This window comes from Oryzias latipes, chromosome 22 (assembly GCF_002234675.1).
Source record: "Oryzias latipes chromosome 22, ASM223467v1".
Lineage (NCBI taxonomy): Eukaryota > Metazoa > Chordata > Actinopteri > Beloniformes > Adrianichthyidae > Oryzias > Oryzias latipes.
The window spans coordinates 6,259,243-6,286,234 of NC_019880.2; the positions used below are offsets into that span (position 1 = coordinate 6,259,243).

The 26,992-nt window shown below is 39.1% G+C and overlaps 1 protein-coding gene across 7 annotated transcripts in view; it reads right to left on the reverse strand.

Annotated features, from left to right (window-relative positions):
• LOC101158568 (protein quaking-A) overlaps positions 1–26,992 on the reverse strand; it is a 71,987-nt gene that overhangs the window by 36,830 nt on the left and 8,165 nt on the right. For all 7 annotated transcript variants that reach the window (XM_023951536.1, XM_023951541.1, XM_023951539.1 and 4 more), the window contains exons 2-3: positions 8,838–8,980; positions 785–901 (exon numbers count right to left, since the gene is read on the reverse strand). In XM_023951536.1, coding sequence (XP_023807304.1) covers positions 785–901; positions 8,838–8,980 — 260 coding nt within the window. The remainder of the gene's footprint in view (positions 1–784; positions 902–8,837; positions 8,981–26,992) is intronic.

Consider the following 26,992-nt stretch of genomic DNA (forward strand, 5'->3'; position numbering starts at 1 on the left):
AAATACAACTTCATTAATGGGGCACAAATAAATACTACAGCCCCAGCAGTAATGACACACAGCTGAATTTATTTTGCTGCATGGATGTGTCCAAATAAAAGATCACTCCAACGATGCTTCTTACAATTAACAGCAGAGTAGGCCTGCACAATTAATCGCAAATGTATCGTTTTCGCGATTTCAAGCTGTGCAATATCCATATTGCAAAAGTCAGCGGAAATCGCCATAAATGGTAAACCATAAATGTGCTAAAACAATCTTATGGCAACTTGAACTATTTAATGAACTGAATAAATCCCTTTATGCTTTTGACCAATCAGATGGGGCCCTTCACGTCGTTGACCAATCGGATGGAGCTTTTATGTTAGATGTTGTCCTCCTATTTAGACGAGGGTCATTTGGAGAATAATTTAAGGGATTTTGACTCTTATTTAAATTGAACTTTTGCAGTGAAATGGAAATGTTTTTGTTGTTTTTGCTATTTGTTCATTTTTCTCAAGTTATATCCTCACCCCAATATTGATCACTAATATCGCATATCGCAAGTTTTTCTCATATCGTGCTGCCCTACAGCAGAGATTGCTATTTTTTTTCCCCCTGCAGCTTCAAAACTTGATATGCTTAAAAAGTATTTTATTATGACTGCAATCTTAGCTAGGAAATTCTAAATACAATAGAGTTCTTGGGCTTTACAGCACTATCAGATGTCAGACAGCTGCCAGCAGGCATCAGCTCAGCGTTAATAGGAAAGAAAAAATGCATGCAGGCTTTTTGATTATCTCACCTTCTTTTTGTCTCTCATGGAGCTTTTTCCTCGCACCATGATTTTGCATCCTGTTTCTGCTTCCAATTGTTTGGCAGTGAGCCCTCGGGGTCCAAGGATTCTCCCGACAAAGTTATACTGCAAAAACACAAACAACGTTCAATTTAGACATGGCTTTGCATTGTACCAAAATAAAAACTACAGCAGTGAATACAGATTTTATACAGTTTTTTTTATCCGTAGCTTAACTTTCAAGCAAACCCAAGCTCCTGCTCTATTAGATCTATTACATTAATCTTTGTAAAAGAATGTATTAACAATACCGACAGCAATGCCAGAAGTATCTTTGAAAATAAACAAAACTACGCAGAAACAGAGAAAGTATTTTTAAGACATTTTGAAGATTTGCTGGATTTCTCTTTTGTGCCGTCAGAAACATCCATCTGCATTCATGAGTTTCACACTTTTAGTCTAAGGGTTGTCAGAGGTTTTTACAAGTAAAAGCAGAATATTAATACAGGGAACGAGTCTAGATAAGAATTAAGAGGAGCAGTTTGAGAAAATTGGTTTGGGGGCTTTTAGGCAGATATTAGTTGAAAAAAAATGAGAAAAGTGAGAGTCCAGCCAAAACTCGTTTAAAGAGTTTATGTTCTTCTGAAAATGCATTTTCCCAAAACACTCCCTGTAATTAGAAACAGCTTTCCTGCTGCGTAAAAACATGTTCAATGTCATTATTTTTTTTCTGAGTTGTTTCAAACAGTACAGTGAAAGCAGCATGATAGTCTAAGAGGAAAAATAAATGTAGTAGGCCTCAATCTTAAACTGTGAGATCACTAGATTCAGGTCATGATTAGAAATGACTTTACTTTAGTAATTCTCTGCAATGCCTCCACATAAAAATTAAAAAATTTAAAAACAAGGAAGCCACCAGGGAAGTCTTATTTGATTTCAAAGGGATTACAAATGAAACATGAAGTTTGCAAATTTTCCCTGAACAACATAAACAAAGCAAGGACAATGGAAAGCTGAAGGCTGTTGTTTTTCTTATCTCAGTGAGGGCATGCCTGCCTTCCTCTCCTGTTTCTAACAGGAAAGAACCACCCTGTGGCTGGACGATGGTCGCTTCCCTGCTGATAATTATGGCATGTAGATCCAGAGGCTGAGCATGATTCTCTGTCACTGTGGGTTTGATTAACAAAACCAGTGCGGGGGCTACGCTTTTGGAACATGTGTGTCTGCAAGGACACCTGTCTTCAGAGGTCAGCCACCAAAGAAAACAAGACTTCTGACTCACAGGTGAACACACACACACACACACACACACACTCACACATGTGTACACAGCCTCAAGAAGCACAGAGGAGAGAGCTGTCTGCCTGCATCATGGTACCCAGGCAAACACGGGTGAACCACTTTCTCTCTTCTCGAGTTTTACAAGCAACACTGCAGGTGTTGCAGTATAATTTACACCACAAGAATACAAAAACACAATATTTGCCTGATAACATTCATCTGTTACTGACAGGAAAACTTAAAGCTACGGACACACCAGGCATGTGACACGCATTCCAGAGCACACTAAAAGTGGGTTCTTGATCGTTGAACGTGTGAATGTTTACATCGACGTCTCATTGGAAGTCGTCGCTTGAATGCGTGTTGCTGAGGGTGGTGTGAACACAGCTTTAACGTGATGATATTGGAGAATTTCTACAAAGAAAAATGATTAGAAATGAAAAAAAACTTTTAAGACCTTAAGGTGAAAAAGTGTAGATAAAATCCCCCTTTAGAAATAAAAGAATAATTTTTACAGATATTTAAGCAAAAATGGCAGCACCACATTCCTATGATGTGAATACAAACTTCTGAACCAAAGTACAGAGGAAAATATGATGGATAAAGGGATTGCATGTCCAGCTGAAATCCTAAAAAGTTCACAAACTCCACAAGTTATTTCAATCCTTTTTTAATTAATGCATTTTTTAGTAAGTCGTTAATTAATGCAAATAATTTTGTCTGGCAAAGCAATCACTTAAGACCATCTAACTCATCATCCACATCAATATGAAGCAAAGTGAAAGTTCATCAACAATTACCGGTGACTCACATCATTAGAGGGGGCAGATGTGATACGTGACTCTCCCTTCCAGATGTAAAAAAGAAGGACTTGAACACAATGTGTTTTTCTATATTTCTAGATTTCATTTAAATGAAAGAATCCAAGTCACAAGACTTGGGGAAACTCTGTTTTTCAATCTTCTGCAAGCCTCAACTGAAACTATTTTCCTAAAGTTTTCACCAACAGAACAAAGAAATAAAAAAAACACAATTTGCATGCAAACACAGACAGGCAGGCTTGCATGGAAACACAGCCTCCTTTAGGACAAGGGGTTACAATGACATTAAAAGGCCTTTGTTTAGTTCAGTTATCACTACCAAACAGACGAGTTGCATTGTGACCATCAATGTCTCCGCCACTGTGTTAGTGAGGGCGTCTGTGAAAAACAAAAGTACGAAGTGAACTCTTGCAAACCCTCCCTCGACACCAAAACTTGACTGTTTGTGCAAACACACATTTGTTTATTTAACCCAACTGCGGAACAACAGTTGCACCAACAATCCTCCCAAAACCAGAACAATTGTGGCTTTGATAGTGTTTGTAGTGCTGGGGAGACAGGAAATGAGATCATGCTGAGGGCTCCAACTGCGTGCACGAAAGACTTATCGGCAAGCAGAGCCGGGCATGGGGGAGAATACAGATCACGCGTTATCCAGTCAGGCTTATGGAAATAAGAAAGACTTCATTCAGTGCAATGCATCAAAGCAATGCGGAATCTGGTTACACCAGGCACCATTCATCTCCCTCAGTCTCCTACACCTTTACACTTAAACAGTTTAGTGATAATAATACCAATTTATGACAGCACAACTCTGGCTTTGCTCATACTTCAGATACACTCAACCTCAAGTAACATTTTTGAAAGTGTTTCCCAAAGAAACAGTTGAAAACACTCTTTCCTAATAGAAGGTGTCCTCCCACCACACATCCATCTGTATGGATTTGTCAAAGGAACATAAGCAATCCTCCCTTTCAACTTTGACTTGGTGAAAACATGATCTAGCCTTTCCTTTGTTTTTCTTTGCAATCCCCCTTAATTACAACAAGTGCTCAACTAAAATGAATTTTCTAGGACAACATAAACTACCGCTACCTCTCAGCATTTTGTGAATCAATGACAACTAACCACCACTCTTTTTAAAGAGATCCTTATGAGCAGAATCTTTCCCAGATAAAAAAAAAGCTTGTAGTAAGAAATGTCGGAGAGTTTAGCCTTTGTCACAACCGTCCTTACAGGCTGTCTGCAGGGGCGAAGGTGGCCCACAAAAAATAGCAAGGTTGTGGACATTCTGTGAACCTGTGGAGCTAAAATGATTGTGCAAACAGGTCAACAGGTCGTAGCGAACATTTAAACAAGACGCAAGAGGCAAGTAGGTGAGACGCAGGTATGTTGTGCAGACATTTTGGGTTTTTTTAACCCCTCAAATCCTGCAGACATAATAAAATTCACATAAGAGTGAAATTCATGTAATAAGAGTGTTCTTTTTGCATGCTGCCCAAATGTTATAAATTACGAGATTTGACAATCGGAACATATACTGAGTGTGCATCCTACTGGTAACCATGTATTGCATGCACACCCTGTGCATGGGGTCAGTATGGGTCCAGTACTCAAACCTTACACAGGTGAAAGGGCACCACACGACGGCATTACCTGCATGTCCGAAGTGCATGCAACTTACAGTGGCCGTGCCAATACTACACAATACACTTACAACGCGCATGACAATCATATCTTGAGGTGGCAGTATGAGCCTTAAGGGAACTGCTAGACACACCTGCACTCACCTTAAGATGTGTCAACACCTATCTACGACCCTCTATGGGGCCGAATAACCCAAATGCTGCATTAGCCGTATGCTAACCCCCATGTAAATTCATGTGACTAAGGCCGAGTCAACTGTTAGACCTACTTAAAATGACAAACTGAAAAACAACCAATGGTATTTTTCCCTAAAGACAGATTCAAACCCTCTATCAGCCTCATTTTTCAGCCTCATTTATCAGTCTAATTATTTGCCCAAATCTTGAACAGTGTGTTGATATTGCAGTCAGTTAAGTCAGGATGGAAACAGAATGCGTGAAGCTCGATGTTAGGTGTAATTGTGGAAGATCCTGGAAATTAAGCATGATAAGTAAACAGCTTCCTTCTCCATTCTACCAGCGTGCTCTTACAGAAATACAGTAATTTGGCTCTGTGGACATTTCTATCAAAGCACAACAGTTTTAACCTCCATTCCATGTCCGTTAATTAGACACAGAACAGCAAAGGTGCAACAGAGGCACACCATGCCCTGAAAGCACTACAAAAGGGGGCGTGAAGAATCAAGCCTCTGGAAGAGAATAAAATGAGCAAGCACACGGTTCACACCATTGAATATTTCCATTTGAATGTCAGGTTATTACAGCGAGTTAAACTGCTCTTGAAATTCTTAAGGAAGCCGAGGAACCATTGTGTCCATCCATTTCGATCTTATCAAAATATGAGCCGATAGCTGCATTTTCAATAGACTCACACTTAATCCTTTTTTAGTAAAGTTAACTCATGTTAATCTGTGAATTTTCTCTGGAATCAGTTAATTACACATCCAATGTTTCACTTTTTATCAATTTAAGCTCATTCTTCATCTCAATGGCCAGCAGGTAACAAGTGAAAATATTCTCAGTGACAGAGGGAACTTGTCACCTATTTCTTAAGAAAACACATTTGAATCGTGGCGTTTCTGTTGATGTCAGCCTTAAGGTGTCCCAGGAACTAAACTATTAAACATAGATTTATGATTTATTAGAGAAAAAATGTTTTTGGTAGAAAACCAGACTCTTGATCTCCTGCATCTTCTTTAACAACAGAAAGGTATAGATCTATGCAAGCACTAAACTTCTTCCTTAAATGGGATCCAATATGACATAACTTTCCATGACATCACAGCATATAACACTGCAGCTGATGCGTCTTCTGTCCTTCCTTCTCATTTTTAACATCACCTTAAAACCGTCTTCAAGCTGTGAAGTACTATATGATGACAACAATGGAAACCACTACTCTGCCTATATAAACTCTACATACATATATGCTTATGTACAGTACTGGTTTTATAAGATTTTAGCATCAAATGTAAAATACTTTTTATTAAAAGCACTGACACTCCTAAATCAAATGTGCACCAACTCAAACATGAAACAAACATGACTTCAAGAAACCTTTCCGCTACATTTTGACATTTCTATGCCATCTGTTGTGGAAACCATCAATAAAATGGGGAACTGAAATTGAAATCACATTTTAGAAATTAGGTTTAAAAGGTTAGGTGATAAATAAATGTTGAAGACATTTTTTTAGGAACATATTTTAAAACAAAAAAAAAAACAAAAACTTACAGTGCCAGTTTTAAACCATTAGAGTACGGAAGCCGAAAATGGCCTGCCCTATTTTTTTTTTTTACAGTTTTCTCGTGACATCGAGATGCACCAACGAGATAATGAAGAAGGTCCTGTAGCATCGCTCTCTCCCTTTCCTGCACTGATTTCCCCATTTTAAGTTTCTTTGTTTTCTTTGTAAGACAGCAGAAGAAAACACTCCCCAAAAGTTGTTTTTTAGAGCCTACAGTAACCAAAAAAATAAAGGGACTTGAAACAGAAACGTCTCAGCGTCTTAGTGTACGAAGGAGAGACGGACGCTACAGAATAGTGTTAAGTTATCTCGCTATCACAAGAAAACAAAATTCGTTTTTCTCATGATGACAAGATAGTGGACCTCTTTATGACGGTAACATTTTTTTAAAAAGTAGGGCAGGCCGCTTTTGGCTTCCGTCATATTCTATGACGACATTTTAATAGTGGTGTTAATGGCAAAGTACAACATACAATTTAAGCTTTCAGCTTTTACTCCAAGACTTACTGGGTGCTCAATTCTATTCATTGAAATTTTACACAATAAGGTTACAATTGCACAGAGAAATTAACTTTATTTCAGCCACTATTAGTGCAGCAGCAAATGACACCTCCAGTGGAGATGTGTCTGATGTGACCACATGTACTGTTTCAGACTTGAAACATTTCAAATGACAGTTGAGCAAAACATACCCCATCCAGGAGGCAACCATCATGAGAGACCCAAAAAATCTGAAGAATGTGAGACTACAACAGAGCTAAGGGAAATACCAAGAGCACAGCTCCCCGTGTTATGGGATATTTCCTACTCTGATTGGCCAAATCTTCAGGAGGCGTTTTAAAATGGTGAAAGACTTGAGCCAGTCCAGTTAACCAGTTGCTCAAGAGATTGGAAATACCCCGGGGTCCAGTTTCATAGAGTCAGCACAGCAGAGGGGTGTTTTCTGTCCAAAACATTTATCAGCAACTGATATCCACACACTTTCCACAGTTGGCTCAAACAAATACGGAGGGACGAGCTGGAAACAGAGACAAACTTAAAAGACATGTCACACTTCCTATCGGGTGCCTGAAGGTCAACGGAAATGACATGCCAAGCTGTCAGTCAGCTGTGTGTGCGGGAGCGTGTGTGTATGCTCAGAGAAGTAGAGCCACAGATAGCATTTAATTGAAAGTTCAAGTTATCAGATAGCCTGCGACTCAGCTGTCAGTCAAGATGCAGTCACCACGGTTATGCTTCAACGTTCTGCACCGCTGACGGCATCAGGAATTGGCTGACTTTCCAGAATGGTATTAAGAGTCAGACATCCAAACATCCAACAGAGAAGGAACACATTTGAGGAAATTCAATAAAACGAATACCAGCAATGAAAGTAGAGGCAAACTGCACTGAAGGTACTAGGATGATCAAATGATCTCATGTGAAACTTGAACAGAGGATACATGGCTGACTTGAGAAAGAAGTTCCACTAAAGATCTGGCAAGTAAAGGAGGAATTGTGTCGATACTCCAAGAGTACAGGAGACAGGACAGCAGGTTTCAAGGATAACAGGAAATCACAGTCACATTGCAATGCAAAAAAACAAAACAAAATGCTGTCTGCCTTCAGAAGAAAACATGCTACACTATCTGCAGGACACACCCTATGACACATCTTTAAAGTTTCTTCCCCTAACTTAGGCTGAACAGACACAATTTAAAATCGAAAACTTTCATTTACCACTTTGGTATGAATGGGTGTTAAAATAAGAATAAAAGGTGCCCCTTTCAAATATGCTCCACTGGATGTTGCGCAGTCTAGTGTGTGCCTTCTCTGAGGTCATCCTAGAGTTATCTTGGCCACCAGAGGGAAACCTAATTAATTTAGAATCTTTCTTGACAGCTCATAAACAGATTACAGAAGTACAACATTGCTCTGTTCAAAGCAGTGAAGCACAGAAAGCAAAAGGAGCACAAAGGTCATCTGAGTCATATTTCACAATATGCTCCAGCATCTTTGCATCCAGCAACACATTTCAGTCTCCCAGACTTCAACAAGCTGTTTCCAGGACTACAGCAAAAATGAAAACACAGTCAGACAAAGCAACACTCGCACATACTACAGTCACAAAATGCCTTTTAAAGGTCCTTCATAAATGAGCAATTTACTCTTTCTGTGAGAAAGACCACCATTAAATGCATTCTTTATTACAAAAGCCAATTACAAAGCACACAAAGTGATGTTCTGTCATAATAGGACTCCCAGACGGATCTGAGCTTAGATTCTGTGTCTGGATGTCAGATCGCACCTCATTTTACCCACTGTTTCCTGTCTTTGGTCAATTCTCACCAGGTAAACAAGCAGACTGTATTCAGCAGGACTGATTCCAACCCTTAACGCCACAATCTTTTCCTAATAATGCTGGAAATTTAAGAAACCGCTTTCCACAGACGTAAAAAAAAAACATTGCCAGTCAATGAAGAAAATAAAAAAAATGTAGCAGAATTTAGAAGCCGTATTAGGACTTGAGAACAGGATCTAAATACGTTAATACTGTTAGCAATGTAGCAAACTGCTGTTTCACTTACATCTGGGTATTCTTTGACAGGCACAAACAGTTTTTCCTGGAGGTGAACGATGGGTCCCATAGGTTCAGGCAGCTCCAGCGGGTGTTTGTCCACAAGGCCATTCACTGTGTCGCTGTACATGTCTTTGCGCACTCTGTTGATCTCTGAAAACACAGGGAACAAACTTTGATCAAACACAGAACCAGAAAAGCAGTGACATGCTGATGTTTTAGTAAAACATGCATTCTCTGGTGTTTGGTTTCATCTTTGGACGATGCAAACATTTCCACGTATGGAGTAGAAAACACTTCAGTCAAAGTGAATCTCAAGGTGCCACAAACGAGCAATGCATCTATAAATATCCCAAATGTGAAATACAAATGTGTGATAATTGATGCAACCCCAGCGAGGCACCAGGGTTACGGAAATCAGATGTTGTGGTCTTAAGTAACAACCCTGTGTTGAAACGCTTTGAAGGTTAGAGCACCAACTTTATCTGAACCGACAATTTCTAAGGTTACTGTCAACTTTATGCATTTTATGCTGTCGGGAAAAAAAATAAAGCCAGGAGCGGAAATGAAGCTCCTATAAGAGTTTAGTACTTTGTTATTTAGCATTTGCGTTTGAAGCGTCCATGCATCTTTGTACAGTTTCGTATAACAAATGTCACAGGACGGACTTGTAGAAGATGGTCAGTTGAATGAAAGTTGGATGAAAGCTTTTAGAACATTCAACCTTTGCCTGTGAAGCAGAAAACGTTTTTCTCTTCTTTCTCTGTTCTCGGACTCTGTGACCTTTGCTTGATTCAGGCTTAGACTTATGCAAACTTCAGAGATGATCAGAAAAAGAAAAATCGGAACAAAGAGATTTCTTTTTTGCGTTGGCACACATTATGTCATATGAGAACTTAGGATGTCTCTGAAGAGCTTGTCCTCGTGTCATTCAGTTCATTTTAATTTTCCTAGCTTGAGAAGTTTGCAGGAATGCTGTGCACTGTGGGAAAAGTGGAAAACGTGGTCATTCTTTGACAGAAAACTGCCCACACGAATGAGCATATCAGCAAATGTTTTTACAATATAGAAATCAAATCTGTGAAACAGGTTTGAGTAAAGTAGACAGTAAAATTAAGACATGAAGAGACCAAAAATTTGACATAATGAAGGCATTTATCTTTTAACAAGAAATAGATTGTGATAATAAAACACAGACGTTTAACCATAAAAGCCTTTAATCTCAACACAGTATTAAATAAGTTGCTGTAACTTATTTCCTCTTTTTTGATGTTTCCGGTTAAAAATGTCAACTAACAATCCAAGAAACTTGAAATATGACAGTTTTGGAACTGATGAGGTAGAAATACTGCTAAAAGGGAGGAACATCTTTCTGGATGAAATGATTAAAACGCTAATTATTACCAAAACAGACACAGATAACTGGCATAGCAGTGTGGAAAGCACCTGCTTTACAGACAGGGCCAAGTCTTATGATATCTTTGTACAGTCAGAGAGCAACTCCTTCCCGAGCCACATGATCTCTGTCAGCAGACCGTCCCAGTACTCCCAAAGACGAGTTCATCCTTCTGGTTTCTTACTCAGGCAACACATCACATCAGCCTGAACTGACATTCCAGCAAGATCACATTTAACGTTCAGTTTTGAAAAGACAGCAGAGGAAGTAGGGAGTGAATTATCATTCATAGAATAAAAGCATGTAGTTGAAATGATCAGAGGGCATCTTCCTACAGCCAACAGTTTGTCATTGAATCAAACGTCACAGTGTTACTATAGTGGCTAGTTTAAATATATCATTTCAGTTTTAAACTAATGTAGCAACAAACACCATCTTCTGTGGTCTTTATTCTAAGCCCCTTCGTTCTTTGCATAAAAAAAAAAGAAAAGGTATTCATATTTGCTAACCAGCAGCAGTCCTTCGCTCTAATTTCTGCTTCCTCCAGCTGAAATGCCACATTAACATAAGGGAGCTGAGCAGGGCCTTCAATGGAGACATGAGCCATTTGACAACCTCTAATTTCAATGCAGCAACTCTTTTCTGAAGGCTTGCATTCACCTAAAAATTACCCCCTGTCTAACACAACTGTCAAAATCATTTATCAATCGGTCTATTCTTGCAGAAAAAAGCTGACAGGTGTGTATATGCGTATTTCTATTTTATCCCATAGCACGAGGAACGTAAATGATATTTTCCTTTTACCCATCAGGCTCGTTTTCCACTTGTACCAGCTGGTAAGGTGTAGGGAAATTAGCCTAATTAAGTCTGTGTAACAAGGCTGCTTGGAGTTGTGCGGACATCTGAGTCATTATTATAATATTCAACAAAAAAAGATGTGAAATGCACTCGCTAAATCAAATACTTGCTTGTTAACCACGATCTGCATAATGTCCTACCACCAATCGTTACCATCCATACCAACAGTTCAGCTTTATTTATTTTTGAGACACTTTTGCCATGACTTAGAGTACACAAATCTTTTCTGAAGACAAATGAGACACGTTATGCACAAGCGTAAAATACTTCATAAATGTAAAGTGTTTGGTAATGAAGCCCCAGTTTTTTGAGTCAAACTAAAGCTAGGTTCATACCGCTCTCAGCAACGCGCGTTTAAGTGACCACTTACAATTTGTGTGGCATACTTTTCACTTCACAGAAGTGTAAACCATTTGAAAATTGATCATGAAGGAGAAATTAAAAATTGCTGTTTGTATCCGGCTGGAATTTTATGACACTAAGTCTTTCATACTTCAGAATAGACATTTGAAAGAAAAAGCCAGGAACAAGATTGGCACAGATTCCACATGTGGTACCAAACCTCTTCATGTAGCTGACATACCCAAGTGTTTCCCAACCCTAGTCCTCTGGGAACACTGTCCTTCATTTTTTCCAATCGTACCCCGCTCAAACACACCTGCCTTTGATGACTGCCATTATCAGGCTTCTGCAAGCTTGATGATGAGCTGAATCAGGTTTACATAAGCATGGCAACATGGAAAACATACAGGACACCATTCCCCAAGGACCGGGGTTAGGAAACATTGACCTAGTAAACAGTAAAGGCCCGTACACACCGGGACGAATATTCGCCAGGCGTTATTCGCCAGCGTTTTTCGCCACGTTTTTTGTGTTCACACCCAGGCGATTTTCGCTGACGATGAGTGGAGTGAACATGCAATTTCATTCCCTGACATTAGATGGCGCTTAATGTAAAACAGAAATACTCCTGTACACAAGGTGGCGCTGCGCAACTTTACGCTTCTTAAAGTCGCTTTTCACTCAGAAGAAGAGAGCAAGTACTTACACGCTTGTCAGAATCAAACAAAGAAAACATGAATATTTCAAGCACCAGTAGCTCCAACTGGTGCTTGGTTCGGGGATATTTTAGAATGTCCGTCATTATTTCTTCGCGGCTGTGTAGACGCTACTTGGCGTCTATCTTCTTCGCTGGTATGTGTGCTCAGCGAGGCAGTTTTGTGTTTGAGCGCCCCCAAGTTGTGTTTTACTGTAACTTCAGAAGCTCCAGACACGTGAGCAAAAGCGCCATTCTCATTGGTTGAGTAGATTTCGACGCGACGCGTCGAAAAAAAAAAACGAACCCGAGGCGTTTTTTTTTTTTGACGCTTTAACGCCTGGCGTTTTTTCGCGTCGGTGTGCACACTCTCGTTGGTGCCCTTTGTTTAGTCACGAGGCGTTAAACGTCGGCGAAAATCGCTGGCGAAATTCGTCCCGGTGTGAACGGGCCTTAAGAGTTCGGTGTGAACACCATGTGTTTAAGACTGTGCCTTTGGCACATTTTTGAACATGTGTCACATGCCTGGTGTGAATGTAGGCAATTCAATGGATTTACTTTAAAAAAAATACTGTTGGATCTAATGAAGCTTTAATCGGCCTTTGGGGGATAAACATGTGTTGTATAGCACCCAGGCTGATAACCAAGTCCCTGTGGTGGACTACCAATTCTTTAGAGAGTAAAATGCATGTTGCCACTATTAAAGGAAAGACGAGCCTGGAAATAGTTAAACCACCAATCATTGCTCATATCGTGCAGCCCTAAAAGGAAGCATTAGACAGCATCTATCATCAAACACAGCCATGGCTCCTCAGCTTTCCCCCTTTCTGGTTTGCTGATTCCCGCTGTAAGAGCTGTAATATCCACATGAATGCACATGGCAACGCGAAAGAAAATCAAACTTTTAGACTGAGACATCCCTGAAGGAATTATAGCAATCAGAGGCCAGATGTATTCTTTTTGACTCTTGCTACTCTTTTCTTGTTTTTTTTGCCCCCAAGTTAAACACATCTTGTTTTATCCTTTTCCTTTCATCTCACCGTGTCTGCTCTCCCTGTCAAATCTGCACTCATAAAGGGGGTTTCTGTCAAGTAAATAAATGATTGTCCTCAAATCTCTTTTTTGACGATGAAGAGGAATGAGTTTTCAAGCAGAGCGACATGGAAAAGGATGATGATGGAGGTTTACATTTTTATGTTCAACTAACAATGCATTTGTTTATAATCCAACTTCACTTGCTTTAGCCGCACTAGAGAGAACTTGCTGACTCTGTAGTGATTGTGCTCATTAAAGTGGAGGCCAATGAACTGACAAATAATAGTAGGTAGGCTGAAAAACTGGCAGATCTGAGCAAAAGGATTATAGAGCGACAATAATAGTAATTATGATGGATAAAAGATTTCATACCGGAAAGGTGAAGACACATCTAACATCATTCAATAAGATGTGCTCCATAAGAAAATGGGAGCAAGTCTATTAAATGGCCCAAAATAGACAATACTCTATAATTGCTTTGCCATGATGACGCCTCTCACAGGAAAATATCCTCTAAAGGCCCGTTCACACCGGGACGAATTTCGCCGGCGATTTTCGCCGACGTTTAACGCCTCGTGACTAAACAAAGGGCACCAATGAGATTGTGCACACAGACGCGAAAAAACGCCACGCGTCAAAGCGGCAAAAAAAAAAACGCCTCGGGTTCGTTTTTTTTTTTTTGACGCCTCGCGTCAAAATCTATTCGACCAATGAGAATGGCGCTTTTGCACACGTGTCTGGAGCTTCTGAAGTTACAGTAAAACACCACTTGGGGGCGCTCAAACACAAAACTGCCTTGCTGAGCACACATACCAGCGAAGAAGATAAACGCCAAGTAGCGTCTTCACAGCCACGAAGAAATATTGACGGACATTCTAAAATATCCCCGAACCAACACCAGTTGGAGCTACTGATGCTTGAAATATTCATGTTTTCTTTGTATTATTCTGACAAGCGCGTAAATACTTGCTCTCTTCTTCTGAGTGAAAAGCGACTTTAAGAAGCGTAAAGTTGCGCAGCGCCACCTTGTGTACAGGAGTATTTGTGTTTACATTAAACGCCATCTAATGTCAGGGAATGAAATTGCATGTTCGCTCGGCTCACCGTCAGCGAAAATCGCCTGGGTGTGAACACAAAAAACGTGGCGAAAAATGCTGGCGAATAACGCCTGGCGAATATTCGTCCCGGTGTGTACGGGCCTTAACCCTATAGATCACGTTCGTCCGTGTGTGAGGGGCAGAAATAAATGCAACTTTGTGATCAACTCAGCCAAAAAGAACAATCTTTGGACATTTTATTACTCCGGGTTAATAAATGGCAGCATCTTTTAAGTCTATAACAATAAGAATGCATCAAACAAACAGAAAAGTTTGTCAGATTATCCTCGCAGAGATAAAAAAAAAATCATGATCTAAGCAAGACTGGGAAAGATCTGTTTAAAGTTAATTTCCTTAAATTCAGTGCTTGGCCATCAAAAGACATTCTGCCACCGTCACTGGGCCTCGGTGTGCCGGCGATGAATAAAATGGAACGCAGAGAGGAACAAGGTTTTTCACTTTAAAGCGGCCCACTTTAGCAGTCACAAAGCCCGGATACAACTTGCAAGCTGAAGAATTTGGATGTTTTATGCCTTCTTGCCCTTTATTCACAGTGCAGACTTCTTTATCCAAGATGACATCCCACCTCAACAGTTTAGAGGTTTGGCAGCTCAAGCGTATGAAAGACGAGCAGTCCTTTTAAAGCTGAGACCAGATGCAGAGTGTGCATAGGTGGGAGTGACTGAGCCATGAAAACGTATGCATTTCTGAGTCTTATCATCAACTCCCAGCTCGTCTACCCCCACCCTCAGTGAGATGAGAAAAAGTTTCAACATGGTTACATCTTGCTATTAGTTTCCAATATTTGATTAAAAAAAACAAACCAGGGGTGCAAAGTTCTTTGCTCACTTTACTCCTGCGCTTTAAATAAACATTATGGAAATGAAATGGGTAAAAATTAATTAAACATTATAAAGAAAATGTGTTAAATCTAAACTGGAAGTAAAGGTATTAAACAAAAAAATTGCAAAAAGCAAATATTCTAATAAATGATGTAATTTCCATTTAGAGAAAGGAGTTTTTGAACTTCCCTTAGGCTCTAATGTTCTTGTGGGCGTATGAAAAATTTAAATGTCAAACACGATTAGAGATACACCTGCAAAACAAGATCAGTGTTTTAGTTTTATATACTGCTATATGACAAACAACAAACTAACAAAGCTTGTCAGGGCAAAAACGTGTCCACCTTGATAGGAAAAATAACAGCTTTAATATTGAGATAGTTTACAGATATCAAAACGTACTTAAGCCTGGTTTACTAACCATCTTTTCACCTAGCAAGTCTGTCTTCTATGTTCTCCATTCAATGCATTTCAGTTCACAGAGTTTGTTTGTTCCTTAATATCAAAAACACTAAGAAAACACAAATTAAAACATCTCAAATTAGAGATTGTGTAGTCTAACGTAGCCAAAAGTATTTAGACCATCATTCAAAACATTTTAACATACTGTACAACTTCAATAGGTAGGAGGAATTTAAAAGTACAAAATACCCGTTGAACATGACATAAGCAAAATTGTCTTTCCTAAAATGTATTTTGTTTCCCTACAATTAAATCCCAGTCAGAATTGAGGGAAATCTTTGAATCTGTCCTCTAAGCCACTTGTTGACACAGTTGCTTGACCCCATCACGTTGGGAATAAAACTACAGATCCTCACAGGCTGAGGCTGTAAATGCCCTGACGAAAAAAATGAGACCAAGCCATTTGCAGCCAGATGGAGAAATTTATGTTGTGTCTCAGGGATTTTCACAAAGTACGCTGAAAAGAAAAGCTCCTTCGTCAGGTTTTTAAGTAGACGGGCCACTAAATAAAAGAATGACAAAACAAGGATGCAGCATTTTCTTCTGCCTAAGCCAGGTAGAAACTAAAGTAATAAAAATACAGAAAGAAAAAAAAAGATCACATGTGCATAAAACAGAGCTGCAGCACAGGGGGGAGCTCCTCTTTCATCTAAGCTAGGGATGGCTGACGCGTTCTAGGTTGGTATGAAAATGCTTACACATAGACAAGCACACACAGGTACAGATTGTGTGTGATGCTTACACTAAGAAACTGTAGAAATACAAAAAAAACAGGTGAACATGTAGCCAGACATTTATGCTTATAGCAAAGCCAACTATTTGTACCAAAGCAGCCTGTTTTGCTCTCTAATCATCAATAACGAGCTGCAGCTGCCTGAAAGAAAAACGCCCACTGATAAAAGCTCGCTATGTTTTACCTCCAGTCCCCCAGTGCATGTGGCTAAACAACTAGATATAAAAACAAATGGGCAACTTCCACAATCAGCTAATGAGCCAAAGTGTTTGTAGGTACGACTCCGTCGGGAGAACCAAGTCACAGAAATAACAGTCTGCCCGAAAGGAGAAGCACAGCAGCTGTGGAGAAAAATCTGCTAAATGAAAACAGGAAACTTTTGCTACGTCTCTCGACTAGTTTGCCGAAGGTTGCCATTGGTTCATACTGTTGACTGTATATGAGAACTGGACTGAGTGACCCCTCCCTCCGGCGTTCCAAACAAGAAGTACTCTCTGGTTTTAAGAAACCAAAATCCCATAGACTTCTATTGAGAAATAAAAGGCTATTATTCGGTCATTTTATTTATTTATTTATGTTTTTAACCCTTTCACAGCGGAGATCTAACTCTTTGCCTGTTCATGCGATCAATATAAATCAGCTAATTTTAACACGGAGAAAAGAGGCTTTTCAGATAGGCAACACATTACTGACGTAAAGGGTTGCATATCACTGCAAGGTTGCATTTGTCCACTTCAGAATCCGCTGGAATTATGTTCATTGTATAAACAGTTGATGAGTTAGTTTCGAAAGTAAACACTGTAGTCGAAAGAATATAAATACTGGAGCTAGAGCTCTGGTGCTACACTGTAAACAGGTTTTTGATATTTTTTTTATTTTTAATGAAATTTTTGTGTAGTACAACTTATTCAACTTATAAACTGGCCAATCATATGTCTCATTATAAATTATGTGGTCTCAAGTTAAACATTTGATATGTTTGATTAAAAGTGGTAGGGGTGTGGACTTCCAACAAGCTCACTCCTGGTTGGTGAGAGTAGTTGCTATAGAAAGGTTGACTCAGACCGACTTGGACCAATCACTGCTTACTGATGATCTCGGGTTCCAATATGACGATGTCCTTATCGTGAAGAAATGCCGACTGAATTGACTTCCTTTTGTTGGAGCCAGAAGTCAGTCAATGGATGACGACACACTCACTCAGTCCAGTTCCCATATACAGTCAATGGTTCATTCAGAAAAGTACTTTTAAAGGATGTGCAGCTGCTCAGAAAACCCTACTTTCACTTCAGTTTGATACTGGAGCTAATGCTGTTCCATAAGAATTCCCCAAAAAATTTCAAGTTACCTTTAGTTGATAATGAACTCGCATGATGGGGATATTATAGAACAACAACTAAGGACATTTCTTAATGAATCAAACAAATAACATTTCTTTTTTGGCTCAACTTCCATTACTTCCTAAAGGAAGTTAAGTCAGTAATTGTTGAAACTTCCAGGTTAGAAGATCAATAATTGGTATTAGAAATAATAAGACTGAATTTAGCACCAACCCTATTTAGGCAGAAGCCCTAAAAATACGTCTGCTAAAAATGGGAACATGTAGGTTTAAAGCAATCAGCAAAGCCATTCATTATAATCGGTGGCAAGTGCAATGTTTTTCGGAGCTGTCAGTGTGACTGCATCCAGGAAGAGGAAGACGTGCCAAGCTGAATGTGGCTTGCTGTGGCTGTTGGCAGTAATGGGGACAGTGTGCTATAAAAATGTGTCATAGCATGTTAGTTTGGTGATTAAACAAAGCAAACAAATGAAGAAGACAAGGAGAAAAGGACCAAAGTAAGGCAGAAACTATGGGAGGAAAGAAGCAGCAAAGGAGAGAAAGGAATGAAATAACGATTTCAGCTGGGGGAATATTCAGCTTTAATCCTACTATTAAAAATGGAATCTAGCTAAATAAAATCAGCAGTATTAAAATAACAGATTTTTCTAAGATCTGTTTTTGACAAAACATTTACAACGCTGTCCCCCCCCCTAAGAAAGGTAGTAGCAATTACATATTTACAAAAAAAATATGAAATAAAGATCCCCCCCCTTCCTCCCTCATAATGTAATTGCTGACACTTTAGAAGTAAAGTTAGTGTTTCAGATAGGATCTGCAGAGCTATTAGGTTCTTGGTCTAAAATTAGAAAACGGGATCATCTCATTTGATGATGTGGAACTGCTTTATGGGGCTGTCTGTTAGTGGGGGGCAGCCTGGCAGCTCAATGAGCCATAGAAATACCAGTTTTGTGCACTTAGTGGGGTGTGCCACAGTAATGGGAAAATGCCAGGAAGGGCTGGCTCAATAAGGGACCATAATAGTTCTGAGTTAATAGCTTTCACAAACTATATAATTACTATTTTTAAAAAAAATCTCAATATTTTATTCAAAGCAGGAACCAAAAAATCACCAAAAGATTATTTTATGCAATGATAAAGCTGAAGGCTAAAAGAAACTCGAAAGTAATCTTACTAATTATTCAAATGTGAAGAAAAAAAGTAGTTCTTCTTTTGTTATTGTTCACCACAGACAGCAGCTAAATTTGCTAACTCAGCTGTTCAAGCTACTGTGACATGCAAAAGCAGACTCAAACTATGACTAAAAATACCCAGCAAGCTGTTAACTGTTGTTTTTACCATCTGAGGAGACATATGTAGCATGAAAAATGAAACCACATGAAGTAGCCCCCCTTCTGAATTTGAGAAAGCCCTGCTAAATGCACAAGATGCATAACTATTTTAGTGCTGGGCAATTATTAAAATGTTTAATAGTGATTATCTGTGTAATTTGCAGCCATTACCTGAGATTAATTACATTGCTGATAGCAAAATTGAATAATGAACACAGAAATATCTGATTGTATTTTTTTTTATTTGAATGAGAACTTAATGGTCATAGTCTGAGCAAAAAAATGTAAAAAATATTCCTTTGTTTTTTCAATAACTTCAACAGGCAAATGTTATTTATGGATTTGAACATAAACAGCAGATGTTCAGTGATAAGCATCACTGTTGGAAATAAGGCATTTTCTTCACACAGAACTTTACAAGAGTCCACTTTAATTTTGGGGGGAAATAAAAGTACCGCTTTTTTTTTAACCAAACTGGAATTTACATGTTTATCAACATCAGTGAGATGTCCAACAGTCCACAAACATAGATGCATTTAAGAGATAGCCACCATAACAAAACTTTAGGGGGAAAGTAAACTGAAGCTCATGCTGGCTTTGAATTCAACAAGATTTGAGAGTAGAAGATAAGGAACACTATGAATGGCAGGATGTGAAGTCAGGAAGCATGCCTATGGTTGTTTTGTCTGTGTATGAAAGGTGGATCGGACCACTTTTAAGACGAGGCTCCAGGTGTCCTAAATTTGGATGCTGTAATAGTCTATTCTTACCTTGGCTACTTTATAACGCCAACAAGAATTGTAACTTGATCGTAGCTTGACCTGCTTTTACTAGAAAATAACCACAGTTTAAGGTGGTTGGAGTAGTTTGATTTAAATGTTAGCTAGCATGGAAAGATACACAATGCATCAGCACTTAGTTTTTTTTTTTAATGATGTACTGCACACATACACATCCTACCCCCAGGTCATGCAACAATGGCAGGAAAGGTCCAGCTGTCAGAAGAGGAAATAACAAAGGAACAGGATGGAAAGAAAGGCTCTTATTGTCAACGTGACTGGAGAAGATAACATGCATCACACTTCCTGTCCCCACCCCTACCAGTAATGAAGACCACACAGCACACAACCACGGCTTTGGGTGAGCAGGATAACATGCTCTCTGATGATTAGGGTTGTGCCGATGGACGATATCATCGTCCATCGTGATGGGTGACTGACATCCCGATGGAGAGACCACCATCGTGATGCCACGCCCCCGCCACGTTGCGCGTCGACATCATAAGCCGCGTTACATGTACAAAATATCTTGATGGGATCAATGGTCGGATTAGAATCCAAACGTGTACATGGGCCCAGAAAAATGTTTTCAGAATATAAAAACGTTCACTAAGGTCACAATTTCGGTCGGAATAAATCATTCGCACACGCGCAGTATTCGCACATGCGCAGTTTGAAAACCGGAAGAGGATACAACTTCCGCCGAGCGGCTTTTTTTCCAAACTTTATTGAAGGTAACAATTCAATACAAAACGATAACAGCGGCGAGCAGCTATATACATTGACATGTCAGCTCGGTAAAATACGAGACGATCTTCTAAACGTGCTTTTAATAATGTTACGGTTATTATCAAACACCTGTTCGCTCATCATTTGAATTTTAATCCGTGTGGTCAGTGCTTTTTCTGAACGTAGCCAGGATTAGCAGTATGCTAACACGGGCTAACAACATTAGCTTTGGGTGGCGCTGCATCCTGTGATTAACATCAGCCTTTATTTAGTCGGGACACGACTGGAAACACAAATCCACGTGATTGATTGAATGTTTTCTAAGGACTGAGCGAAATTTCTGCTTTGAAGCTCAAACCGCTGTGTGTCTGCTGACGATCCGAACTGTGCTCAGACACACGTTTAGACCCGGTTCTGAGTTTGATAGCTCGTACCCCTAGAGCTGCGGGACGGATCGCAGTCTTAAATCTCCCACACATACCGCTCATGTACCCCCCCCCCCCTTCCCATCAAACATAAAGCTGTAAATCCGCACTCCGCCGGTCCACTCCGCCATTAAGTGCAGGAGCGGACAACTTCTTTTCTATCTTGCTTGTTACTTTTTCTGTTAAAGTCACTTCCCTCAGTTTATACTGGATCATCGCGGATTAACCATTAGTTGGGAAATAAAATGAAAAAAGCAAAATAACGAATAGCAGTTATATAAGAACGAAAAATGTAAAAATACCCCCCCCCCCCCCCCCCCCCCGACGATGTCATCGTCCATCCCGATGGTTGACAGCAAACATCGTCAACGGCCAAATTAGGGGACATCGCCCAACCCTACTGATGATCGGGATTTACTGTTTTTTAGTACAAGATGCAAAATCTATTTAACAAGAGTTGACCAAAATTAGGTTATCTTTTCTAATCACGCGTAGGCCTTTCTGACCAAGGAGAAGCTGCTGATAGTTTGGTGCTGCTGTTAGTAAGAGCTGATTTGAACAAAATAAATCCCGACTTCACACACGTATTCAACCATGTCCGTCCCATGTTGTTTTTCCATCTAATATACCATTATAAAATATGAAAATACAGGGAGCTGGGTTATAGCCAAGAATTAAAATCTGCGCCCCAAGTGCCTTTTGTGATCATGGAAATTCTCTCGTAACTTTTTGCTCCTCTTTTCTTAGCTAGTTTTACAGTCCAACATTAACTTTGCCCCAACAAATCTTCTTTGGAATGTTTGGCGTCACAATAACTGTTGCACCTCCATGCCAGTCTCTCAGACTAAGACATCTGCGCAGTGGAAACAACAGGAGAAGGTTGAGAAAAAGAGAAGTGAAATAGAATAAGGGACAGAAAGATAAGACGCGGTAGAAAGAGTGTAAAGAAACCAAAAGTGGACAGTCAAATTAGAGTTTTCAATCTGGAAAGGTTCTTCTTATTTTAGTACCAAACCAATATGTCTCAGTTGTTCAGAAACAATGTTATTAAAAAACCCAATGTGAAACAGCATTATGGGATAAACCACAAAAAGAACACTCATCGATAAACATCTATGTGAAACATTTTTACAAGCCAGGTTGGAATTCTTGGCAGGAAAGCTAGAATTACGTAGGGGGAAAAAAACCTTGTAAAATAAAATAAAATTTTAAACTGAGCATTCAAAACTATTCAAATGTTAAGTGGGTAAAGAAAATGTTAAGTTGTGACTCAACACTGAAATGGAAATGTTTTTTTCTTTTATTTAAGTACATCAGTTTTTTTGAAGGGCAGGACATGTCTTCTTAGTTATTAGGGGAACATTAAAGACATCAGTCATAAATGTCAAACTACTTCTAACCTGACAAAGAACATTGGCCAAAAGTGTTTAAACGTGTTTGGGTGATTATACATATTTTTATATCACACTTCACTTCAAGAATTATTTTCCAATGAGACCATTTAGGTTTTAGCTGACCACCCTTGGTTTAAACCCTTGTCCTTTTGCCAGATTACTCCACCCCCAGTTGTGTTTGAAAACTAAATGTTATGGTTCTTTGGGGTAGACTAGCATAGAGTTAGGGTCTGGTTGAGCACTAGGGCTGAGAGCCAGAAGTCAGCTTTGAGGGTAAAAAATTTTCAGGCTCAGATTTGTTGAATTTTAAAAGGAAAAATATTTTATGAACGAGCAATGCCATGTTGTGAAAAACTGAATAAATACTTTGATTGCTGGACAACAGTAAATAAAGGCTAAAGGTTATGAGGCCTCACCTGGAATATTTGCCTCTTTATCAATACAAACTTATTCAAATTGGAAATGTTCACTGTGACCATTTGCCAAAACATCCTCCCATGGACTGGGTAAGACTTTATCACCCTGTGAAATGTTAGGAATGTGTAAATGACCTGGAAGTGTGCAGTTACATTTAGGAGACTTTTACACATCCAGTCATGTCAAATAAAACTCAAGGTTGTAAGAAGAAGAGAGGAAAACATCATTTTCAGCTATCAACATTGTGCTAACCCTAAATTATAACAACAGGTGGGAGATGTAGGAGCTCAGCAAAGGCCAGGAGTTAAAAAAAAATGCTTGGTAAGCAAGCCAGAGACGGAATACAGTACAAACACATTCTTTGGTCTCAGTATTCAGGAAGGAGCTCACTACATTTCAACACTATGCACTGCTTTACAAATAACAGCAAGGGTACAAAAATGTTTATTTTTTTGAAACTAAATGATATGCTTTACAAAATCATTTTAAACATCTGAGAATTTAATGGTAAACTTGCTGTGTGCAGAATAACCGGTAATGGCTCCAAACACAGAGTAGGTCATAAAATCTGCTGAAGCTGTATTGTCAAAAGCACACATCTCCATGTCTAGATCATCAAAAGGTGAAGAACAACTTGGTACTTCGTCACAATGCCAGAATTGAACAGTTTTCTTTATCCATATTTACATGTGTAACTCAAGATCATTTGGTATTCAGTGAGTAGGAGAAAAATAGTTGTTTTTTTTACCTATACTTTGACACTGCATTTTTCAGTTTCAGTTCAATGTGTTTCTTTAATAGGTGTGGAAGGCCTAATAAAAAATATGAAAACATGCTTAAGACAAAACAGGCTAAAGGAAACACCACGAAGACGCTGATGAATCAGCTGTTACAAACAGAGCTGTCATTGGCTTAAGCTTTCAGACATCAATTTAAACCAAAGCCCTGGGCGTGAGACCTTCACAAATCATCAGGTGCATACGGCACGTACACAATGACAGCAAGCGAGTACAGGCATGTTGTGTCCAACTACTGATGTTTTTAGTCTGGCAGCTAGTGAGTGGAGTGCCAAGCACACGCTACTCTTCTGAGCGCAGATAGTGGGAGTTGGGCTGATACAAACCGACAGACCGTGTTGTAGGCCTTTAATGTCACCCGTGGTCCATACATAAACGAGAGAATGTAGCCTCAAGGCTGAATTTTTGCCACACATTTTCATGTACAAGAACACAAAGAAGAAAAGGATGAAAAGCTGAAACTAGAAGTCAGTGGAAACAGGAGAAATGAAAATCAAAATGCATCACATAATTAAAACAAGCAGGATTTTTTTATCCTTATAATAGATAAGGAAGGGTTATAAACAATTAAAAAACAATGATAGTTACTGTCCAAAACACCAATGGTAAAACGGGCAGCGTCTAACAAGTTGTGATGAAACCAAAGCATGGTTTTGAAGTGTCAGATGCTCGATAAAACTAAGACTACAGGAAATCCATTAAATCAAAATAAACATACTTAACAGAGGAAAGAGATGCTAAAGACAAAAGACAAAAGCCATCTTTCAGCATATAATACTTCAGGCAACAGCTGCTCTCATGTTGTCTCCTTCATTAAGGCCGAGCCTGTACCCTACAGGATATCTGCATTCTTAGTTACAAATAAACCGTCAGTCCCTCTAAGTTACTTGTAGACACAGAATAGCATACATGACAATTTTGAAAAGCTAAACACCTACAGAAAAGTCAATGTCACAACCATGACACACATTCCAGACAGCAAAACCGAAAAGGGCCAAACTACAAGCCAAGACAATCATTGAGGAGAACAAACCACTGTCTAGGACGTAGATAAACAGCAATTTGAAAATGGTAATGTTTTTATTTTGGCTAGGATAGAATGGCTTCAAAAGCATGTCTCTCTGTGCACAAAAAGTACCGTTTAAAAACCATAAGTTCTTAAGATCAGAAAAACTAAAAATCGTATGTGAATGCCACAACAATGTTATTGTTATTATCCAAATTTAACTTCCTGTTGCCAGCACCACTTAATATTCCTGTCTGGTATTGTTTGGTTCTGAGTTTGTTTAAGAAGGTCAGAAGAGAACGAAAACGGTGACAGGTGACTTGAGAGTAAATTGTCTAAATGAGGAACTTAAACAGTTGTTCCAAAAAATACAATTCACCAGTCTACAGAGATTGGTCTAGATTACTGATCCTTATGTACTAATGTAATAAGGGTCTGAAGATTTATTGCAAGCACCCCTGTTGTGTTTTTAAACATACCTATTTTTTTTAAAGAAAGGTTTAATTAACTTGAAACAGTAAAGTTTGTAAAATTGACTAAAATATTCTTCCAATACTACGTAAGTAGCAATTATTGCCTATTTTGGATAACATGATAATCTTGTGTGGTAATATTTGTGGTCTATGCATGCACCAGCCAGCGTCACTACTAGTCCAACATGATGTCAACTATTTGACCTGAACAGATTCTGAAATGCTTATTTTCTCTTCAAAAGTCTAAATTGTTTGCACAAAATCAGATGGAAATTTTTTTTTCTAAACAGCGCACAAGTCAATTCATTGTAAAGCAGGTTATTTTTTTCTTTTTTTTGATGATAACATATTATCACCTTAAATAAAAGCAGGTATTTTTAGTACAAAAGATGGTATTGTTGACTGGTAAAATACAATTACTGTCAGTGTACGGGATTCTGTGAAACTCAAAGACACATCTGGTTGCTTCCTTCTACAAGGTGGTGGAAGTATAAATAGATTAAATCATCAACAGATGTTGAATCATTGTCGGCCATAAAGCATCATTATCAGCTGGTGTTGTAAATGTTTTCTTTCTACACGCTAAAGTGAAAAACAAACTGTAAAAAGCTGTTTTAGTAATAATTTGTTTTTATTTATACCCAAATCCTACTTGAATTGCACAATTAATAGATCTTTTACCATGAACTCACAAAAAACTGGAGCCTCTGCACTGCAACAGTCCACTATAATTAGGTTGGCTTTTTTCAGTAAAAGGCAAAAAACAGAGGTTGTAGTGACAGGTAAAACGCAATGTATGAACTTGTTTTGAAAAGTTTTAGTCCTCCCTATGAGATAATTGCCTCCAAATCACATTTTGAAAACATACCAGTCAGTTTGGTGTCAAGGAATTCATTTTGTAGTACAGTAAGTAAACATCACCAATGAATATACTAGGCGTGTTTGACAGACAACTTTTCTGTGCACACTACTTTTGAGAGCTTGCAGTAGTGACACAATGTGTCTGCCCCATTAAAGCACAACAAGCCTTTGTGTACTAAAAATGAGGTGAAGGGGACTGTGGCCTTCCTAATCAACCCAAATGACCTCATTCACACCACATAGGAGTTCTTTGTTTCAGTTCTTAATCAAAAGCCCCTCTTCCTGCTCTCTGAAACCTTGGTTTCCTTCTTTATTAGCAGTGACCACAATTGACCAACAATGATGAGGCGAGGCTCATGCTCACTAACCTTATAACATTTTTTCCTGCTAGTTATCAGTGGATTGTGATGCCAGTCCTATCCTTCTTGTACCACAGAGGCTCTTTGTTGCTTTAATTAAAGTCCAATTACACAAAACCACCTATTGTCTGGAATCTTCTCACAACCATGATAAGGACAGATTCAGAGCAGCCACAAGCACACTTGCAAACTGATCAGGACTCTGTAGGCACATGTGGTCCCATTCATAGTGCAATTTAGGTCAACTGAACCGAAGCTTCACATTTTTTAAATCAGACTGCATTCCTTCGCTGAAGCTTTTAGGAGGTGTGGAGAACAACAATTCTTACTCACAAACAAACAAGTAGTTCTTTGCACACACTGCAAATAGTTTCAGAGCTGCACAAAAGGGACCCAGAAGACCTTCATGGAAGTAGCAATGACAAAATGTGTGACATAACTGTGACATGCACATGAAGCCCATTAATCCCAAAGCAAGCAGGAACAGCCAGAAGAAAACAAACAAGAGGGTGTGTGTGTTTTTTTTGTGAACCTCCATCTTCATTTCGTCCGCTGCTATTGAACACATGCACATAAATTATGGATAGAAAACAAGGTTTTACAATACGACACAAGCCAGCGAAGCCAACACCTACAGTAAAGCACAACTGTGTTACACATATAATTACGAAGGGCAATAAAGCCACTGCGGTGGGAGTGTGCCTTGACACAGACAAGACCCCGCTCAAGCTGCTGCAATACTAATGAACGCATGAGGGAACAATGGTGGAGAAAATGTGTTCTGAGAGACAATATT